Here is a 21,506-nt window from a genome sequence, read left to right as displayed (position 1 = left end):
AAGGAAACCTCAGTTCAAACCTCAGAGTTGGCTGTAGCCAACTATTCTTTGAATCCTGCTTTTCCTGTTTCTGTAGGTCAACACGGATTTTGCAATCAGCCCTGAAATTTTACATCCCCGCTCAGCCACACACCAGCTCTGTGACTTCGGGCATGTTGCCGTGACCTCTCTGAGCCAAAGCTTTCATGTTTACAAAATGAAATGGATGATACGATCACATAGAAAACCTTTCTCCTGTGACCACTTCGTAAACGGGGGCTACTTGAGGTTGTTACCGGTAGCCGGGGTCAATTTTGAGTGAGCCGTTAAGAGGGATAGCGCTGCCGGTGAATCCAGTCGAGGCAACATCTCTGTTCTGCCCGCAGCACTCCCAGCCCCATTCCGCACCAGCGACGTTTACGCAGCTCCTGACCACCCCAAGTTAGAACCTGTACTTACTCTCTGTGCGGATGCATTTCTCCTTTTCAAAATTTGTCCCAAGTAGTCAGTCTCCTGTGTAATCGACAACCTCACTTTGCGCAGCAGCAGAAATGGGTACATCTCCCTGGGGCGTCCATTCAACATGGGAAGTCTGGGTGGGGACGGTCCCAGGATGAGGGGCGCTGCGGGGGGAGCGCCCCGTCGCAGCTCAGGAAAGGCCCGGCGCCCCCAGGGGTAGGACACCGTGGCCCTTTGGCACACGACACTCATTCTTTTGGAAGACCCTACCACCGGCGTGGCGTGCTAAGTGGGCCCCACGTCCAGTCCCCTCTCTGTTAAAATACGACGTGTCTAAGAGGCAAGATGTCACGTGCTCTTAGAAGGTTCGGCAGGAACTGGGGTCATTCCCAGGGTGGTCTACCAAACTTAGTCAGGGCCAGGGCCCCTGCTGTTGGCATCATGACCGCTTTCTCTGCGGTCTCCCAGCACCACGGGGGACGGGCCACCAGGTGACCCCAGGCCACCAGGTGACCCCGGGCCACAGCAGGTCTCCTTGCCACCAGCTGTTCCAGGGGTTCCATCGCACAAAGCTTTCCTAAGCAAGAACAGAAATCCCATTTGTTTTCCAGAGAACTGGAAAGGAGACCCCACTCTCTTCCCTCGCATGAGACTCTCCTGAGCGTTTCCACCTCGGTGGCCCGTCCCACGGCCCCCCACCCTCTCACCGCTGTTTCCTCCCTTCTGTGCAGATCGTGGCCGCCATCCTCGCCATTGCTGGGATCGTGATGATGACCTACGCCGACGGCTTCCACAGCCACTCTGTCATCGGCATAGCGCTGGTGGTGGGCTCTGCGTCCATGTCTGCCCTGTACAAGGTATGCGCGGGGAGCGAGCCCTCAGAGCGGGTCTCAGCCGGCTGGCCGGGCTCACGTGGGGCATCTTGGATGGCATCTGTGCCTTAAGCCAAGCAGCTCTTCTCAGTGTGTGGACAGACTCGCAGGGATGAGACACACCCACTCTCGGCTTTGGCTCCGGCTCTCTAGACCTTTCCATCAAGGGCCATCTCTTTGCAGCACTGGGCATAAAACAGGCAGAACAGTGGACGGGCAGCGACGAATTTTCATGACTTCTTTGGTTGGCAAGGACTGGAGAAGGACCGGCGCCCCCGGGGGGCTGGCTCGGTGTTTGGAGAGATGATGCAAATAGTTTGGGCAGCCTCATCACTGAAATCTTTCATGGCACAGTTTGGGCAGCCACCGGGACTCAGCATGAATCCGCATGCCTTTTAAGCATTGCCTGTAGGCTGAATAAATAGAAACCCAACTCCTGTGATACGGGTATTATAACACATTTTTGACAAAATGTGGGGAAGCCCTAGAAAGCATGTCCCAACTGCAGGGCTGGATGAAGCCGTGTTTGACCCCCCACGCCTCCCCTCCCCCGTCACGGCTCTGGCTGCTGCTCTCTCTCCTCCCTCCTCGCTTCCTCTCTCATCCCTTCACCTCCAGAGGGAAGACTCCAGATTTTCTCGGGCCTCCAAGTTGGGACCCCGACCTGGAGGATGCAACGAGGAATGAGGTTTTAGCTTGGAGACCCACAGCCCTTCGTGGATCCAGGCCGTAAGACAGGAAAATGAAGTACGGGAGAGAGTTAGAAAAGGCACTTTGTTTTTTGCCAGGTCTGTGTGTAACACATTCTGTGGTTTGAGAATGGGAAATGACTGTACCTTCCCGTCCTCATCAGCTCCCCGCCCTCACTGCCCACAGCCAGAGGCACACACGCTGTCTACCTGCTCTGGGACCCATCTCCCAGGAAGACACAATAGCCCCACACCACTGTCAGGCTTCAAAGCCACTATTCAAATGCAGAAGATGGGACCAGGCCACACTCTGCTGGCCTCACTCCGCTGCATGCTAACGGGAAGCAGGGCACACAGAAATGCAATCTGCGATGAACACAGATAATTCTGATTTCGACTCCCCTTTCCCATCTCCCCCACGGCCTGATCTTTATCCAGAGAGGCCAGTGGGTGGAAGGCTGAAAGCAATTTATTCCTCTTTTCATGCTTCGTGCGCAAATGCCCAGAAATACCTGAAAAGATTGGTGAAGTGGCTGAAAAAGGAAGAGGCAGGCGAAGTGGGAGACACAACTGTGCAGAGACTCGAGCTGGACCCAAATCCGTTCCCTGGTGGTGGCTGGGTCCCCGGAACACGGGGGCGGCTGCCCCTGTCCTCCAAGCTTCCCGGCCACTCCAGGCACGTCTGTCCCTCTCCTGGGCCTCACACACCTGAAATACATACAGACAAGAACAGGTGCAAGAAGTCAAAGCGGGGTGCACGCTGCTAAACCCCACGCTGTTTCTGGAACGGGGTGGGGGGTGTGGAGCAGAGATGAGCTGTGAGCATTACAATCTCTCTACCTTCGATTTATAGAAAATGTCTTCGCAGCCAAAGCCCTTTGCCCCGGGGGTCTGGCTGTGTCGTTCAAAACCGAGGTCCCCAGAGGAATGCATCCTCGTGGCAGCTCTAAGTTCTGCGGCGTCCCCGTCTTCGGACGCCCTGAAGCTGGGACGTGCTGTCCTGACTGCAACACAAAGGGAGCCTCGTGTCAGAGCCGTGACTCCCGGAGATGCCCTCCATGAGGCCAGAGATGTGTCGCTGTCCCCCGGGGCGCTGCCGAGGTCCGGGTGCTTGTGCCGCGCACCTATCACTAACCCCACCACCCTCTCCCTGAAGGCCGAGTGAGGCCGCATTTGCCCATACCCCGGCTGCGACCCAGCACCCCCGGCCCAGCCTCCTCGGGCGCACCCCCCGCCCCAGTGGCATGATGGCGGCAGGGACGAGCCGTCACCCACCCTCCTCTGCTTTCTCCGGCAGGTTCTATTCAAGCTCCTCCTGGGCAGTGCTAAGTTCGGAGAAGCCGCCTTATTTTTGTCCATTTTGGGCGTGTTTAACATCCTCTTCATCACCTGTATCCCCGTCATCCTCTACTTCACCAAAGTGGAATACTGGAGCTCGTTCCATGACATTCCATGGGGGAACCTTTGTGGATTTTCAATCCTCTTGTTGAGTAAGTGCTGACTGACCCCGGCCCAAGAGACACGGACTAGCGGGCCCCGGGCAGCTCCAGGGCCATCTGTAAACTGTGCCCTCACGAAGAGCAGCATTCTATCGTTAAGTCCCCAGTGCTCTTCAAGACCCTTGTGTCCACCGGGTTCTAACTCCAGAACCGCAGGCTTGGCAGCAGTAGCCAGGGGCACCGCCACTCCGGACAGTGCTGCGCGTGACCTCCCGACAGCAGAACAGTCCTTACAGGCCCGGGAGGGAGCCGGCCGGTGAAGGTCTGAGGGGGTCAGAGCCCAGTGCCTTTTCTCAGTTATCATTACGATGAATATCGTCACCACGATTACTTGGTAGGAGGCTGGTCCTAGGCAGGAAAGTAGCCAGGGATGGGTCTCCCCCAGTCCCCATCTCAGAATGCATAACCCAAGGCACCTGGCCGTCCTCCCCCAGAGTCACCACCGGCAACGGAGAAAAGCCAAGTTAGTGGCTTGAGTCCACCATCCCACTCCTCTCTTCCAGCGCCTTTCACTGACGACCTTTTCCAAATTTCCTTGCTCTCCTTCAGAGCTCAGGAGGGGAGGAGGAACGCTGCTTCTTTGGGATATTTGTCCCTGATCCCCACCCAGGCTGCCTGAGTCACAGCAAAGGGCAGTCGTAAGTCCCTGACTCCAGCCTCACCAGAGAAGCTGGGGGCCGGAGGTGCGGACCAGGGAGGGCGGCAGTCCAGGGCCAGGCACGAATAATACCCTTCTTCTGTTCTTTATTTCAGCATTCAATATCGTATTAAATTTTGGAATCGCTGTTACGTATCCCACTCTGATGTCTGTTGGAATTGTCCTCAGTGTACCTGTGAATGCAGGTAAGCCTGTATGGCTTCCTCTCTCTGCCTGAACACACACACACACACACACACACACACACACACACACACACACTCACACACACACTCACTCACACACTTACACACACACATACTCCCACTCCCAAACACACACACTCGCATGCAGTCTTGCTGTGCCTGTATGGAAAGCATCGCTGCCCTTCGGTGTAGAAAGAAGGCACTTGGGTAGAAGGTTGGCGTGTGTTGCATACACGCTGTCTCTCCAGACTGCCTGGGTTTTCACTCACCACCCCGACATATGACGGTCTCCAGCCATCTAGGTTCTAACTGGTGTGGGAACCAGAGATGAATCTCATTAATCTTAGTAATAAGCTTGGAAAATGGGGTAGCAGGAAAAATATTCAGTTTTGTAAGTGACTTTCTGGAGGGGAAAGGGTGCTTGGGCTGTGACAGGGATGGCGTAGTGTTTGTAAACTGAGGAAACACAAACATTGTTCGCACCTCCCAGAAGCTCGAGAGCACGCTGGCCAGTTCCTCCGGACCTTGCTGTGCTTTCTCCCTGGGGACTCACCAAAGCAATCACCTGGCAGCTCGGCTCTTCCAAAAACTTGTGGTCGACAGCCCCTCCCCGCCTTCCTTTTGCTGGTTCATTCTGGTGTCTGTTTTGGATTTTCTTCCCGGAGCCCCCTCCTCACCCCTGACGGCCCCATCCGGCCTGTTCTTAGCCAGAGAAGGGTTCATAAGTCTATAAGTCCGGTCCCTCCATCACGCTCACCCCCTTGGCCCTGGCACAGGCCCCTCCCCCAAAGCCACATCCATCCCGACCCTCCTACCCACAGGCCACTAGAGGATTCACCCAGGGAATGGCACATCTTTATCCTGTCCGATGTGGCATCAGTAAGCAAAACAGCTCTCAGTTTCCTAAGCCTTTTCTTGTGATTTCTTTTCTCCTCCTGTCCCACGTGTTCTGCACATGCCTGTCCCTGGCCCCAGACTCTTTTCGGGGTACTTCAGGGCAGTGTGGGGAAGAAGGCCTGGCCGGGGCATCTGGGCACTGGTCCTGCCCACCTGGAGGATGGTGGTCCCAGCTTATCACCCCTCCGGGCCTTAGCTTGTCTCCCCTAAAAGTGAAGGCAGGACCGACCCTCACCCGACATTTCAAAATGCTGAAAGTCCCAGAGCTGCTGGAGAGATAACGCATCAGCTTATCCCCCACACCTCACTCCATCGTTGTAGTCGCAGCAGTCACACTGCCAGGAAGCATGTAAGGGCTTTTATTGAGGGACATTCATGAGCTCCTAGGTGGAGGCCCACTTGACCTGTCTCATACAGCCAGATGTCGGAGAGGTCAGTGAGAATCCCTTCTTATTACTCCCCTACACGGTTTGATCGTGTGTCCGAGGAAGGAATCACATTCAGTTCGCAACTGGAGAAGAGAAGCAAAGGGATCCACCATGGCCCCATGTCTGAGAGCGGGGTCCGGTGGCTTTCCAACATGCTGTGATGTTTACTGCTAGAGCTGCTTGTGTGCCCTGCTCATGGATGGTCCCCGTGTGCCGAATGTACCGAACGTTCTTTCATTATTGAAAAGTCAAGTATTTCTTTTTTATTTTAAAAGATTTTATTTGTTTATTTGACAGAGATCACAAGTAGGCAGAGAGGCAGGCAGAGAGAGAGGGGGAAGCAGGCTCCCTGCTGAGCAGAGAGACCGACACAGAACTCGATCCCAGGACCCCGAGATCACAACCTGAGCCGAAGGCAAGGCTTAATGACTGAGCCACCCAGGCGTCCCAAAAATTCAAGTATTTCTGAATTACAGTGAGATAAAAGAGGCACTTTATTATTTTTTATATCTCAAATGATGTTCTTTCTTATTTCTTTTTTTAAAATTTCATTTAAATTCAAGTTAGTTAGCTTATAGTATATTACTATTTGCAGAGGTAGAATTTAGTGATTCACTAGTTGCACAGAACACCCAGGGCTCGCTCCACTGAGTGCCCTCCCTAATGCCCGCCTCCCAGCTACCCCGTCACCTCACCAGCCCACCCCTTCCCCTCTCCAGCAACCCTCAGTGTGTTCCCTAGAGTTGAGAGTCTCTTAAGGTTTGCCCTCCTCTCTGTTTTTATTACTTTATTTTTCCTTCCCTTCCTCTATGTTCATCTGTTTTGTTTCTTAAATTCCACATATGAGTGAAATCATATGATACTTGTGTTTCTCTGCCTGACTTATTTAAAAGAGGCACTTTAATTCCACAACCGGGCTGCAAACATTTTTCTTTTTCGCGTTTAACTTTCATCCCTTTCTCTTTCTCTGATGCCCTATAGACTAGGTGAGAGTCAGGTGGGGAGGGGGAGGGGGAAGGCAGGGGAGGCGGAGGACCCTGAAGGGGAGAAGGGGGGAGCGGGGCCACCTCCTGGGCAGCTGGAGGAGGCCCACAGGTGGCAGCGGTCGGTTTTCCAAGGCCTCCTGCTCTAACTCAGCAAACCCTCTTTCACCAAATGATAGAAAAGAAACGCAGTGGGTGCCTCTTGCGCAAAGGGCAGGCCCCAAATCTGCTTTGTCGGGCTTAATTAAGAAAACAGGGAATTAAAACCAAAAAAACAAAAACAAAAACAAAAACTCCAATATCCCCAATGTTTTTGACCATTTAGCTGAGGAGAGAATGATGAGGTGGATTCTTATTAAACCTGCTTCGCGTTTCATTCCCTCACCTGATGTGAGTCAGGTAGGAGCCATGGGCCGGCAGACCTTTAAGAAGCCTTAATACTTAGTGATGACCCAGGGCGCTTCAAAGCCTCTGCTAATGGTGCCCTGGGGCAGAACAATAATTTACATCTTCTAAAAAGCAGTGTGAGTCTGGTCTTCAAATTGTATATATGCATATACTGGGCACTTATGCTTTTAAATTATAAATATAATTTGAAATTATAAATGTAAAATGTCATTGCAGGAGTGTCCCCCTGGGGCGTGGGGGGGGGGGGCCCAATTGGTTAAGCGTCCACCGTCAGTTCAGGTCATGGTCTGAGGGTCCTGGGACGGAGCCCTACATGGTGGGCGGAGGTGGGGGGGGGGCGCTCCCTGCTCCGCAGGGAGTCTGCTTCTCCCTCTCCCTCTCCCTCTGCCCCACCCCGCTGCTGGTTCTCGCTTTCTCTCCCTCGCTCTATCTCAAATAAATAAAAACTTAAAAAAAAAAAATCATTGTAGAAGACCCAAAAAGTACCAAAAATACGAAGAAAGCAGTCACGTCTTCAGCGTCCTGCCACCCAGGGGTCACTCAGTTTAACTGGCTACAGTTAAACTTGAGGTGCATATCAGTGTCTGAACTGCGGTGCCAGGTCAGTCTGGAGGAGTTTCACACCCGAGGGCTGTTAAAAAAATTATGAGGCCGCCCGCGCCCGCCAGGAGCAAAGCCACGCCGAGGAAGATTCCGCGGTCAAGCAAGACCGCAGCTCCGCGCCGGCGCACGAGGCGACCCCGGGGCCCCACCCTGCGCCCGGGCCTGGCTGGGTCTAGGAGTAACCGGGCTTCTCTCTGTCTCGCGCAGTGGTGGATCACTACACCAGTAAGATAGTCTTCAACGGGGTGCGGGTTATCGCCATCATCATCATCGGCCTGGGCTTCCTCCTCCTGCTTCTGCCCGAGGAGTGGGACGTCTGGCTCATCAAGCTTCTCACCCGCCTCAAAGTGAGGAAGAAGGAGGAGACGGCAGAGGGCGGCGCGGACCCGGGCTCGGGGCCTCAGAGCAAGAGCCGAAGGGCCCGGCCCTCCTTCGCGCGCTGACCGCGGCCCTGCAGGACTCTGCGGCGATCGCTCACGCTCGGGTTAGGGCCTCGGAGGTCTGCTCCGGACGGGGGAACCCTCGGTTGGGTAAGGTGTGTACATACCTGTACAGTTCCGGTAACCTGCGGTAAGTTATACGGTATTTATTGGCATGTCCAATTTGCTTGCACTTTTCCCACATCAGACCTTTCACCCAAGGGTACCAGTTCCAAGTGGAAGAGAAGAGACGAGCCTCCGGCCCTTTCGAAATGAATGTCAAAGTCCATGTCAGTGTTCGGGGGGACAAGAGGCAGGGCGCGTGTTTTGAATCTTAGCAACTGCAAATTACATTGCACACTGTGATTATTTTCCAGCTATGGTAGGGTCACATTTTGTTTTATACCAGAGCTGTACTCTTAATTTTAAGGGATTTCAAATGAACCAAAAGACAACTGTAAGTCACTTTGAGTGGTTGGAGGATGGATGGAGGGATGGATGCCAAGAGAGGAAGCAGAAAGGTCCAAACGGACTTCGGGACCCACCGGCGGTGGCTGAGCTGGGGGTGGCAGGTGGAGGACAGGCCCCAGCCAGGTTACAGAGAGGGAAGGAGGAGTCGGAGCCCCAGCTGGCCTGCTCTCACGTGAGTGTGTAAGATCGTGCAAGAGAAATTACAGTGCCTTCTACAGAATTTTTGTCCTTACCTACGTGAAGCGAGGTGACATTGTAAGTCACTGGCGCCGTCTTATAATTTAGATGTACAAAATCTTTAGAAACAAAACTATGTGTGTGTACATGTACAAAAACAACAGGCTGACGACCAGTGTAAGGGAACATGGCTAGCGGTGTGCATTGCACATGTCAGATGGACACGGCGAGACTGTGAACTGCTGGTTGCTTTTACTCCATGACCAAGATGGAAAAATTATCTACCGAATCTGTAAACCTTTTTATGAAACTTTTAAAGCACCAGGCTGTTTACTTACACAGTTTAGGTCTGCCAGAAAATTCTATCTGTGATAGATCTGTCAAGAGGGACGTGGGGGTTAGAGTTTACTATTTTTGAAGTTTACATTGTTACATACGAAATGGAAACCTTATTTTGAAATGTTGTCATAACCCAGTGGTGCATTCTGTGACCATGGAGTCTTTCGTTTCCTAGGGGAAAGGGGCATTCATGACCTGAACTTTGTAGCAAATTATTATTCTCAGTTTCCATTACCTGTTTGGCCAAACAGATTAATAAACTATTTAAAAAAGAAGCATTTCGCACCGCGTTGGTGGCCACTTTGTCACAGCCCCACTGTGCCCCTTCCCTCCTCGCCTTCCCCTTGGCTCCCAGCAGGTCCCGCCCTCCTGACCCATCCAGGCTCGCGAACCAGCCCAGACACCTCAGAGGAAGAAAATTCTTACTGGAACAACAGAGTTGACTGTCTCCAAAGCAAAACAAGGGCAGGAGCTCCTGAACTCACCTCCATCTCTCCTTTGTGCCCCTCTCCTTTCCCTCCAGGTGCCTGTCTGCCCCATCCCTCCCCACTCAGCCCTGGGTGTCCCTGTTCTCTCTCATTTTTTTGCATGGACTCATTCATCCGAGCAGCTCGCACTGACCCCTCCTAGCTGCCTCCAAGCGGCAGCCGCAGTCCCCATGTTGACATGGTCTTCCAGCTCCCCTCACACACCTCCCTTCTGCCTGCGCGTCCTAACCCCGTTCTAGCTCTGGAGAGTTTGTTGTACTGGCTTCGGTAGCACACACACATTTCTGTTCCAGGCAGCTCCAGCCAGGGGCTGTGAAGTTCAATGTCTCTCACTCTGCAGCTGCAAACAGAGGTGCTCTAAGGGTGGGAGGGGGGCGTGAGCAGAGAGAGCAGATGGCGAGAACACCTCATCCTTCCAGCCACACCTAGAGAGACTCCACACCATGGGGTGTTTGCTTGCTATGTGGGGTCGGAACCCGGGAGCTGAGCTGTCCAAGGCAGAGAGGTCCCTGCCTGACGTGTCCAGTATGTGCTGTGAGGAGGATCCCATACACCCCCTCAACGGAGCTGGGATGAGTCCCCTCCAGGATTCTGTCTGGGCTCCAGACCTCTCCAGTGTCCTCAGGGGGGCAAGCAAACATTTTGGAGGTAAGCCATAATGTGAAAACATTGGGAAACCCAGCCCTTGAGTAGAGTCACCTCATTCTCCTATTGGCATAAAAGGCCATGAAGACCCAAAATTATTGCAAGCAGGGGCTCGGAGGGATATTTGTACACCCTGTTCACTGCAGCCTTATTCTCAGCAGCCGAGGGTTGGAGACCACCCAAGCATCTGCCAGTGGCTGAATAGACAAACAACATGTACACAAACAGAATAGTATTTAGCCTTAAAAAAGGGGGGGGGGATTCTGACCGATGTTGCCACATGGATGAATCTTGAAGACATAATGCCGAATGAAGTAAGTCACAAAAATCCACAAATATAGGATTCTCTTTATGTGAGGTACCCAAAGTCGTCAAATTCATAGATCCAGAAGGTAGAATGGCGGTTACTAGGGACTGGGGATGAAGAGACATCATTCAGTGAGGACAGAGTTTTAATTCTGTAAAATAAAGATGTTCTGGGAGGTGGGTGGTGGTGATGGCCGCCCAATAATGTGAATGAACCGAACCCCTAAAAATCCTTATATAGTAAATTTCATGTATATTTTATCATAATAAAAAAAGAAACTTTGAAGGCTAAGCTATGTGAAATAAAAAAGATTAGGACTCTAGGAATGGTTGAAGGCTCTTTCAGGAATAAGGTAGGAGAGATTTGAGATGTTTCTTTCCAGAAAGAAGCCAAACCACAACCTCTCATCCCCACCTCAAGCAGGTTTCAAGGACTGGGATGAGCTGTGGCCAACCCGGAAGGAATCTAGAAGAGAAAATCCCAGAAAAGACTCCCTCCCAGGGGAACCATTGGGGTGACTCTGGGAAAACAGCCTCCATCTCTGCTCTGTCTGGGGAAATCGTCTGCCCTCTAGAGGCCAGTCTGGATAAGAACACAGGGATGATTGTATTTCCACGCCTTTTGAGGATTAGGAGGGGAGACAGAAGGTACAAAGGGGAGTAAGGGGCCTCTGCTGCTGATCCAGGTGCCAGACCCTCAGAGCCTCCAGCCCTACCTCCTGCTCCATCAGAATACAGGTGCGAAGTGACCAGCCGCCTTGCTACAACCCGTCAGAGCTGTCTCTAGGAGCTCCTACCTGCTCACATCTGCCGTGCAGATGCCCAGGATAAAGAGAATCAAGAGAGAAGACATTGTTGCCAGAGACCTCCCGCCCTGGAGAACAGGTGTGTTTCCAAATCTAGCCAAGGATGCATAATAGGGAGTTCTGCATATTCAATTTTGAAAACAAATGATTTGTTCTAAAATTGGAATGTGGTGGTGGTTGCACCGTTCTGTGAATATTTTAAAATTCAACGAATTGTACACTTTAAATGGAGAATTTCATGGCATGTGGATTATAGCTCAGTAAAGTGGTTTGAAAAATAAATGATAAAAAGTAGATGATGGATGGGTGGATGGATAGACGGTAGATAGATAATAGAGAAATGGTTGCCCCACACAAAATGAGTTAAAATTCCTTTGCCAAAATCTTACAAGCAGAGAGGACATTTCCTGGGTCCTTGGCTTGTTTTTGGCTGCCCAGCATGTGATCCCTATTTGAAACAGCATGTTCCATTGTTTCAGAAGCTGAAGGGAACAGATGCTCCATCTTGGACCGACCGCCATCCAGGGGAGGGAGGGAGGGTTGGACTCCTCTCGGCCGGCAGGCTGCGATCTCCCAGGACTGTGGCTCTGGAGCCAGGCATGCCAGACCCTGGAGGACCATGCCAACCAGCTGTCCCCTGGGCTCCCTGCCTGTGGCCGCAGGCTCCTCCCAGTGTGGAGATCGGTGGTTGCTGCCCTTTTCCAAAGGGATCCTTCGAACTCACGCTCCCACAGATCCTTCCCATGCAGCTGGGCTTGCAATGGCCCAGCAGGCTCCTCGGTCAAACTGATTTAAAGAATTGATAGGAATGATTTAGAAGAAATGCACCAATGATATATATATAAGGAGGCTGTTCCTCACAGTGCTTAAAACGTGTTTTTAAAGAAATTTTGAACAATGGTATTTTGCCTTAACTAATTTTTCATCTACTCAGCATTGTCAAATTCTCAAGAAAACCTTTTCCGTTGTTTTTTTTTTTTTTAAAGTAGATCCCTGTACCCAATGTGAGTCTCAAGCATATGACCCCAAGATCAAGAGTTTGGGGAACCAGCCAGGCACCCCCAAAAAAACCCTTCTCTTGAGTTAAAATACCAGTAAACGTCAGCCGAGGTCTATCTTCTCTAAATCATCAAAAAAACCAAGTTCCTAAAATCATAGGAAATGAGATTTCATGTAGTTACAATGTAATGAGTTACGAATTTTAGCTAGAACCAAAAAAATAGTAAATTTTTTTTCTCAAAAAAAGAGAAATATCCCGGGGATATTTGGGAATACCCATAAAGCCGCAAGCCATCAATAATGCTGTGCTGCAAGAATGCAGTCGTATTAGGAGCCTCAGTAAGTCATAGCTGGAGCCCCGTGAGGAAAGTGGCCCCAGAGGGATCCCCGCCACTGAGGAATCGCCCTGAAAAGGGCTTGAGGGAATTCCCAGGTGCTTCTCTCTGAGAGTGACAGGAGGACATAAGAAAACAAGTGTACCTCCTTAGTTTTTGACTTGTCTTTGTATCTCCACAGAAAAGCATCCTCAAGAAGAGGTTCTTCACCATAAGGAAAAAACCAGCGGAACATAAAAATCTCCAGAAGGACATTCCAGGAATCTCCAGTGTTTCCTCCTCATTAGAAATAGAAGAGCAACTGGTCACTTGATCTCTTCAGTTTCTTAGGAATCTACTGAGCGCTAGTGATGTGGGGGATATCAGAGGCTAGGGGGGAACTAAAGTTAACCCATAGCTCTGGAAACCCTGTTTATGCCCACCTGCAGCAGCGTGCCTGAGGGGAGAGGGGGCATTTTGTGATACCAGGTGCAATCAGACACATGGCTGGTGAGTAGCCCAAACTCATTCATGTCCAAAACATACTCCTGGTCCCCAGAGAGCTCTCCCCTGAGCAACAGCTATGGGACCTAGACCCCTTCCGTGTGTCTCTTCATATTCAACGTGCAATTTCAAAATGGCGGTGCTCCTTGACAGGCCAGAGAGGAGAGTCCTGGAAGTAGCTCTTCTCACTTCTGCTAGAAGTTCAGAAAATGGGTCAGTTTGATGGACCTTCTGGCTGGTCTGTGCCCACCAAGAAGGGGTCAATTTGGGTATAAAGAAAGAAAAGATGGTGGTATATCACTATGGTGTTCTCTCTCTTTTTTTTTTTTTTTTTCATGATTTTTTATTTATTGAAGAGAGAGCATGAGCGGGGAACAGAAGGCAGAAGGAGAGGGGGCAGACTTCCTGCCGGACTCAGCATTCCATCCCAGGACCCCGAGATCATGACCTGAGCAGAAGGCTGGTGCGTAACCAATGGAGTCACCCATGTATCCCCATGATCTTCTTTTCCCAACTGATACCTCTGTGTCAGGAATTAGAGTTTGGCTTTTTTAATCCCCTGACCAGTGGTCTTTGCACCTCCATTTATGAGAACTGCAAGGTCAGTTATGCTAACCGGATGTACCTACTCAGTGTTCCCTCATTCTCCGTGTTCTCTGCTTTATTGAATTTGCAGAGGACCTTGTATAATCTGGAGTGTATAGAACAGGCAGCCCCGTGGGAATGGGAATTCAGCCATTGCCAAGGATTTTGCAACTATTTGTGCCTTGGAGGTAACCCTGCTGAATGGCATTCTGCCAGATGGTCCCTGTGTGTGGGAGAGGGGTGCGTGCGCATGTGCCTTTGCTGCATTTACTATGGGCTCTTGATTACTACTTCTTTCCAGCCATTAGGCTGCTTCCATTTGTTAACAAATTTTGTTTAAATAAGTCATCCACGAAAAGCTAATCACTGCATAAACATCACAAATTTTGTATAAATTATACCATTTAGGGCTGGATATTGACTCATCCAGCAGCTACTGCCCAGTGACCATCTCTGGAAATCCAAAGCTTAATTTTTTTAAACCAGATCTTACCACTAGCCCCTATTTAAAGTCCAAAGCACATTTAGACATTTAACCATCCCCAGATCCAACTCACTGAAGGACATTATTGCATCAAAAGCTTTTACAGGTTAATTTTTGGGTTTGTAGACTTCTAGACTTCCCCCAAATTCTAGGTTTTATCTGTTACAGAGCATTTGTCTTGGTATTTCTAAGAACTTAGCAAATAACCCATGTTCTGCTATCTTTTATCCTATAGGAAATGCTATTCGAATTTTAGATGCCAAAAGGTAACTTAAAAAATTTTGGACCTGTACCCTGGTGCTAATAATACATTATATGTTTATAATTTGATCAAGACTTCCGAGCACAAGATGAATAGAAAGATTTTGAAGGCAGAAACAGTAAGAAGGACATCTGCTTCTTAAATGTCAACTGCTACGATTAATCAAATACATAATATGCTATGAAACTCTGGTCCCCAGGGTTCTCAGGGATAGGTTAGTGAAAGCAGCTTGCAATCTGCAGAATGTTCTTTGGCTCTAATAAGTCATTATCAAGGGACTTGCCCTAGGCCATGTGGCTGGGAGAGGCAGAGCAGGCTGCCTTCATCGACCCCTGCCCCCCACCTTTGGGCTGTGAGGAGACCACACAGAGGGAAAGGCTCTAAGGGCATTCTTCTCTGCTGAGTGATTTTTGTCTAGGACTTTCCTGGAAGCTTGGCAAATAGAAAGGTCTACTGGGACTTCGAAAGCACTCATTGAGTACAAAAGCTCTGTAAAGGCTGGGCATTTTCTACAAATGCCATCGTGCCCACAAAGTTACTTTCTGGTATTGATTTCTAATGGAAGCTAATGGCAGTTTTTTTCCCACCCCAGCAAAATTATAAGGCTACCCATCCCCGACTTCTCTTGTCAGCCTCTCTGCCATCATGGACTTGGTTCCTTCTCTTTCGCTTCCACTCCCAGTTCTCTCCTGCTTCTGCCCCACTGACTTCTACTTTCCCTTTGCTTCCCACTGACTTCTATTTTCACTAATAGCACCACCACGACCACCCCCAACACAGCAGCAACAAGAATCAATATTTGTACGTGTTTGCAGCTCACCAAGCACTCCTCTTGAGTGTGCTCCCACACCCAGGTGTGGTCCCCACAGCTCTTCTGGACCTTACTGACTGGCCTCTTGCCCTCTACAGCTCTGACTATGGGACATGCCCACTTGTTTATATATATATATATATTTTTTTTTAATCTCATTTTTTTAAAGATTTTTATTTATGTGAGCATGGAGAGCATGAGCAGGGAGGGGCAGAGGGAGAGAGGGAGAGAATCTGAAGCAGACTCCACATTGAGCGCAGAACCCAATGCAAGGCTGGATCCTGTGACTGTAAGACCATGACCTGAGCCAAAAGCAAGAGTTGGACACTTGACCGACTGAGCCACCAGGTGCCCTTGTTTATATTTCTGAATACACTGGTGGGTAATACACTCAGTCCACCTTGCTCAAAACCCTCAGAAGTGGAGGTTTAATGATCCATTCATATTCCCCACGTTGCCCTGAATGACGAGAACATTTGTTTGGAACACTGAATTTGCAGCACAAAGAAATGGATCATTTAGTCTTACACCTGGGTGAATTCAGCACACATTGATGCCACTTTACCATCTCTGTGTCTCTAGTCCTTCTTCTCTTTCCCTTGGTTCATAGTCTTTGTCTTCAAATTCCTAGAAATAGAGTCTCACCAGGTTCAGGGCAGAGCTACAGCAGAAGAATACTGTGGTTGATAACATGGAATTTGGGGGCAGACGGAACTGGATTCAGAGCCCAGCTCTACAATTTAGAGTTTCATGACTGTGGGCAAGTCACCTAACATTACTTAGTCTCAGTTTTCTCACCTGTCAAATAAGAATAAAACAGCCTAACTTAGGAGATCGTCAAGGTAAAACAAAAGAATATGTATGAAAATTTAGCACTGTCTCTCAATGTAAGAAGATGATGAAGGCATCATCTTCATCATCATCATCCTTACCGCCATCACTGTAGCACATCTTCCAGCCTCTAGCAATTATTTCCTTTGAAGAACATCCTAGCACTTCCTTTTCCATCCAAGGCCACCTTGTCTCCATTTTCACCCAGTTTTGTGAGTCTAATTTTCACACCCTTGAAAATCACTTCCAAATCTCGGCCAGTCCTTCAAATCTGAGTTTTTAACCATCTCCCAGACATTTCTCTCCACGTGTTCTTCCATACTAACCTGTCCCAAGCTATACAATTTATTTTCTCATCCAGAGGACTACTCCTCCTTCTTACCCTATTGGCATTAATTGGCATCAATATGATTTTACTATAATGCATAAAATCTTGATACCACCCTTAACTTCTTCCTTATTCTTATACCAGCAACCACTATGCTATTCACTTCCAAATCAGTAGTATCGTAACTCCAAATCATGTGTAAGCCCTCCCCTGCACTCTGTCACCAGCACCACTATTCTACTTCATTTCCTAATACATTTCACCCAGGCTGTTATGAGTCTTCTGATCTGTCCTCCACATCCTGTAGAGCTGGGGTTGTGTCACTGTCTTACCCAAAGATCTTCAGCATCTTCCCATGCTTTATTAAATAAACCTGTAATCTCTAGCCTGGATTCAAGGCCCACCATTATTTAGCAGTAATTAATCCTTCCAAACTCACCTGTCATTACAGCGCCCCACATCTCCTGCCCTTCAACCCCACAGGACTGCTGATTATTTCCCAAAGATACTCTATTTTCTTTTGTCTTGGTAGTGCTGTTAATTCTCCGTGGAATTCCTCCTTCTGTCCCTCTTTCTGCCTGGCAAAATCTTACATGTTCTTACATATGTACTTCAGATGTTTCCTCCTTAATGAAACCTTCCTCATTCACCCCCATGACTATTAACATGCCTGCTTTGTAACCCACAATTTCTCTTTCTCTTGTACCACGTTGTAGTCGAGACTTCTCCCTCCTTCTAGTATTAATACCCCTAAGAACAAAACAAAACAAATTTGTGTTTCTTACATTGTTGCCTTTCCACCCAGCAGAGTCCCACATAAACAATAGAACATAAATGTGTATTGAATTGACTCTTGTTCTCATAAACTTTTAAATAATTTAACATAATTTATAACAATTATATTAGTTCTCCTTGGACAGTACAGGGTAAACATCTCAGGAATCTTCACAAATATCCCAATAATCAGCGTCAGAGAATTCTCCTAGGGCCTTGTCAAATAATGATTAAGTTTACCTATTTCATACAAAATGATCCCAGTGTTTCCCCTATAATCCTAAGGTTCATGAAAGGGTTGGTACACAGTGGGCAAAGATAAGACACTTCCTATTCAATGTGAACTGTGTATCCCCTGGGTTTCCAGTAACTAGAGCACATAGGGTCTATTTTCCCCATTTTCTATGGGAATCCTTGACATGCTTGTTGTTAATGTCTATAGTGAATATTGGAAAGGGGGCTCATCGGTGCAAGTTGATACTAACAACACTTAATGCAGAGCTGACACAGGAAAGACTGAATCTAAAATGATCGTTCCTAAATTGGGGGATTGCTTGGCTACTGATGCGACCCAAACTTCAGATGCTGGGAATGGCCTAGATGTTGTTAAATGTCCTTCAGAGGTCTCTGAGTCATTCCAGTTGTTTCCCCGAATAAAGACACTGAGGCTCTGTTGGGAAATTCCTGCATAACGGAAACTCCAATTTCTAAACTAAGTCCAAGCTTCTAAGCCAAACACCTAGTGAAAGCCCACAGTTCTCCACATTGGACTCAATGTTGAGTCTTGGCAAACTCTCCACTTACTATCCAAAGCCTACACGGTTTTAACCCCTCCTCCTCTGAGTATCTTTTAATTCTTCTCCCTCCACCTTGGTCCTTATCCTAACATGAATTAAATAACATTGAATATCAGTCATGTGCAGACGTGAGAGAACCCCTTGAATAAGAAATTCAAAACTCAGAAGAGAAATGAACAAAAAAAATATGAAAATGTGGAATAAGAGTTAAACAAACTCAAGAAATGAAGGGGAAAAAAATCATCTCAGAAATGAAGACTTTATAAAATACCTAGAGAGAATAGATTTGAAAATGTAGAGACCAAGTAGAAGAATTAGAAAAATCAAGACTAAAGATAAATCAATGAATAGGTACAAAAGGATATGGCCAGCCTAGACGTATAAAATCCACAAAGAAAACCCAACATTTGCAACTTATAAATAATAGAAGTCCCTTGAAAAGAAGACAAAACAATGGGTCATTATGTTTAAATTAGTAATTCAAGAAAATTTTATGGAAATAAAAGATCTGAACACAGAAAAGAACAAATGTATACCTGAGACAGTTGACCCAGAATGGTCAATCTCAAAATATATATCTAGTAAAATCATTGGACGTTAAAGGGAAAAAAATAGCGGGAACTCCAGCAAAGATGAGTCCACTCACAAAGCTTAAAAAAAAAAAAAAAAGATCAGATTGGCATTAGATGTCTCAATAATGACATAAAAAACAAGATAGTAATGGAGAAATATTTCCTAAAAACTGAAGAGAGAAGTGAGAACCAAGGATGTTATATCCTGCCAAAATGTTCTTTAAATACCAGGCTGCAGAGCAACAGTTAGCCAATTTCACTATAAAGGAACAGGTAGTAAAATTTTAGGCTTTGCAGACTGTATGGTCTTTGTCATAACTATTCAACTCTATTTCATAGCACAAAAGATGCCAAAGATGATATATATATATGATAGAATAGTGGTATTCCAATTAAATGTGTTTTACAAAAACTTACATCAGACAAGATTTAGCCCTTGGGATGCAATTTGCTGACTCCTTGTGTAGTCTGTTGAGCTTGGCGATACTACGCCTTCTTTAAACAAGGAATAAAAATTGAAGTATTCTGTCAAAGTACTTCTACCACTTGCAGTGATAATTAAACCATCCCAAAATACTGATACACATTAGGGTTAACGAACTTTCCCACATGCACACATCATCCTGAAGCATTTGAAGAAGAATCATCATAAATATAATATAGCAGAACATGTTTACACTCAAATTTCTGGATTTGGACATTTGTGACTCCTGGTGATCTCAGTTTCCTGCAGTTTCTGGTCTGTTCCAGTCCCCAGATTCTTCGTTCCTCAGTGGTCCTTCCAGAGCCTTGAAGTTCCCAGAAAGCTTTAAGCTCTCATCCATCACTGTGTTAGCCTAGATGCTCACAAAGATTGCCGAGCATATTCAGTATTTATTTAGCTCTTCTCTTGTCTTCTAGGCACAATGGGATTACAAGAGCTCAGCTTTCAAGAAATGTGGACTAGACTGATATCAGCAAATTGATGGGAAAGGCAGCTCCAAGTTCTTGAAGCCCTCCCCCCAGAAACATGGAAAACCAAGAACTGTCAGTACCAACTTTACCAGAACTCTGGAAAACAGTCAAAAGTTTATGGCAACCAAATGAGCACAGACTCAAAAAATGGGAATTTCAAAATGGTGGGAAATTTCATGGTGATCTTTTTACTTGTCTTTCCCCCATGTCCTCCCCAGTACAGCAGCAGTTTTGGTCTTAAAAACTTAGCAGTCCACATTTCTGGTCCCTGGCTCTGGAGGGAGTTGTGAAGACCTTACCCACAAGTCATTATGTGTTATGGACTGAATCGCACCCCCCTCAAAATTCATATGTTGAAGCCCTAACCCCCAATGTGACAGTATTGGAGAAAGGGCCTTAAGGGAAAGAACTAAGGTTAATTGAGGTCACAAGGGTGGGACCCTAATCCAGTAGGATGGGTGTCCTTGTAAGAAGAGCCTGTGTGAGGACACAGCAAGACAACAGCCATCTGTAAGCCAGGAAGAGTGGCTTTACCCAAAACCAACCCTGATAGCAACTGGACCTTAGACTTCTAGCTTCTAGAACTGTGAAGAAATAAAATCTGTTGTTTATTCTACGCAGTCTGTGGTATTTTGTTACAGCAGCCTTTGAAGACCAATACACAGTGAATATCTGTTCTAACCTGTCCAGTGGGTACGTGGAGGTCTGATGCAAGGCATTTGTCTCTGTTTTACCTAATGCAGAACTCAGGCCAAAAAAGTGACGGACATTGCTGGAAACACTGCAGGTTGAACTAACAACGGGTAGCTGCATGAGGCAAAAGATTATAGCTTAAACCTGCATTAGACTCTCTAAAGCAAACATTGACATGAGTTTCTTTGGGAAATTAGAATATTCAAATCCACCCATTGTATACTGGGGAATTGAGAAAGCCATATCCATGTCAAGGACAAAACTCATGCTCAGAAAAAAACCCTGAGCTTTCACTTTGGGTCTTTTCAGAGAGATCCTAAACATTCAGCCTTGGCTTGATCTCCAAGCTCAGTGCAAACCTCTCTGAATGCTGAATGAGGCCACTGACACAGATCCAGTCTACAAAGATTGCAAGAGGTGATTTTTTCTGTCTCTCTTATTGTATGTATGTTTGATTGCTGTGTGTGTGTTTGGTGGCATCCAAAGAAATCTCTGTCAAAATACTAGCCAAACAAAAGATAAGGAACAGACTTTAGTGACCACACATGGCAAGAAATACATTCTTTGCAATAATAGTTTGGGAAAGTCAATAAACAAATGGACAACTACGGCTTTCAACAACCAAAAACACACACAAACACAGAACAAAACATAAAAAGTAAGGGAGAGAGCATTACTTCCGAAGTTGCACATTAGAATATAAAAATGTCCAGTTTTCAACCAAAAATCACAAGAAACATGAAAGTATGGCCAATTCAAAGGAACAAAATAAATGGACAGAAACTGTCCTGAGGCTCCAGTCATTAGACTTGCCAGAAAAAACCTTAAAAACAGTTGTCTTAAATATGCTAAAAGAGAGAAAGGGAAACAGGGAACAGAAAGAAATTATGTGAACTACGTATCAAAAAATGAAAGTATCAATGAAGAGATATAAATTATAAAAAGGAGCCAACAGATCTTCTGGAGCCGAAAAGTATAATAGCTGAAATGAAAAATATACCAGCAGGGTTCAACAGCAGATTTAAGCAGGTAAAAAGGGAAAAATCAGCACAGTTGATGATAGGACAACTGAATTACCAAGTTGAAGAGCAGGAAGAAAAAAAGAATATAAAAAAGTGAACAGAGTCTAAGGGACCTGTGGGACACCATCAGGTGGACCAACACATGCATTATGTGAATCCCAGAAGAAAGAGAAAAGAAAGGGACAAGAAGATTATTTGAAGAAACCCTTCAAATTTGAAGAAAACCAAGAATCTAAAATGCAAAAAGCTCAATGAACTCTAAGTA

The 21,506-nt window shown here is 47.3% G+C and overlaps 1 protein-coding gene and 1 long non-coding RNA gene across 4 annotated transcripts in view; both read left to right on the top strand.

The window, feature by feature from the left end:
• Positions 1-9,339, top strand: part of SLC35F3 (solute carrier family 35 member F3) — a 374,451-nt gene extending 365,112 nt beyond the window's left edge. The window contains exons 5-8 of one of the 2 annotated variants that reach the window (XM_059397302.1): positions 1,170-1,295; positions 3,297-3,489; positions 4,252-4,341; positions 7,868-9,339. In XM_059397302.1, the coding sequence (XP_059253285.1) occupies positions 1,170-1,295; positions 3,297-3,489; positions 4,252-4,341; positions 7,868-8,103 (645 nt within the window). In that variant the 3' untranslated portion in view covers positions 8,104-9,339. The remainder of the gene's footprint in view (positions 1-1,169; positions 1,296-3,296; positions 3,490-4,251; positions 4,342-7,867) is intronic. The other variant, XM_059397303.1, reaches the window with a different exon arrangement.
• Positions 9,340-9,419: 80 nt separating this feature from the next.
• Positions 9,420-20,142, top strand: LOC132016165 (uncharacterized). 2 transcript variants are annotated; one of them, XR_009403905.1, is made up of 4 exons: positions 9,420-11,390; positions 12,827-13,134; positions 13,485-13,591; positions 19,473-20,142. It is a non-coding gene; the product is annotated as an uncharacterized LOC132016165 (long non-coding RNA). The 2 variants fall into 2 exon arrangements; XR_009403904.1 differs by having other exon boundaries at positions 12,827-13,591.
• The last annotated feature ends 1,364 nt before the right edge of the window (positions 20,143-21,506 follow it).

This window comes from Mustela nigripes, chromosome 4 (assembly GCF_022355385.1).
Source record: "Mustela nigripes isolate SB6536 chromosome 4, MUSNIG.SB6536, whole genome shotgun sequence".
NCBI classification, from domain to species: domain Eukaryota; kingdom Metazoa; phylum Chordata; class Mammalia; order Carnivora; family Mustelidae; genus Mustela; species Mustela nigripes.
The sequence above is the reverse complement of the archived record's forward strand: the minus strand, read 5'-3'. Positions and strand labels throughout refer to the sequence as shown.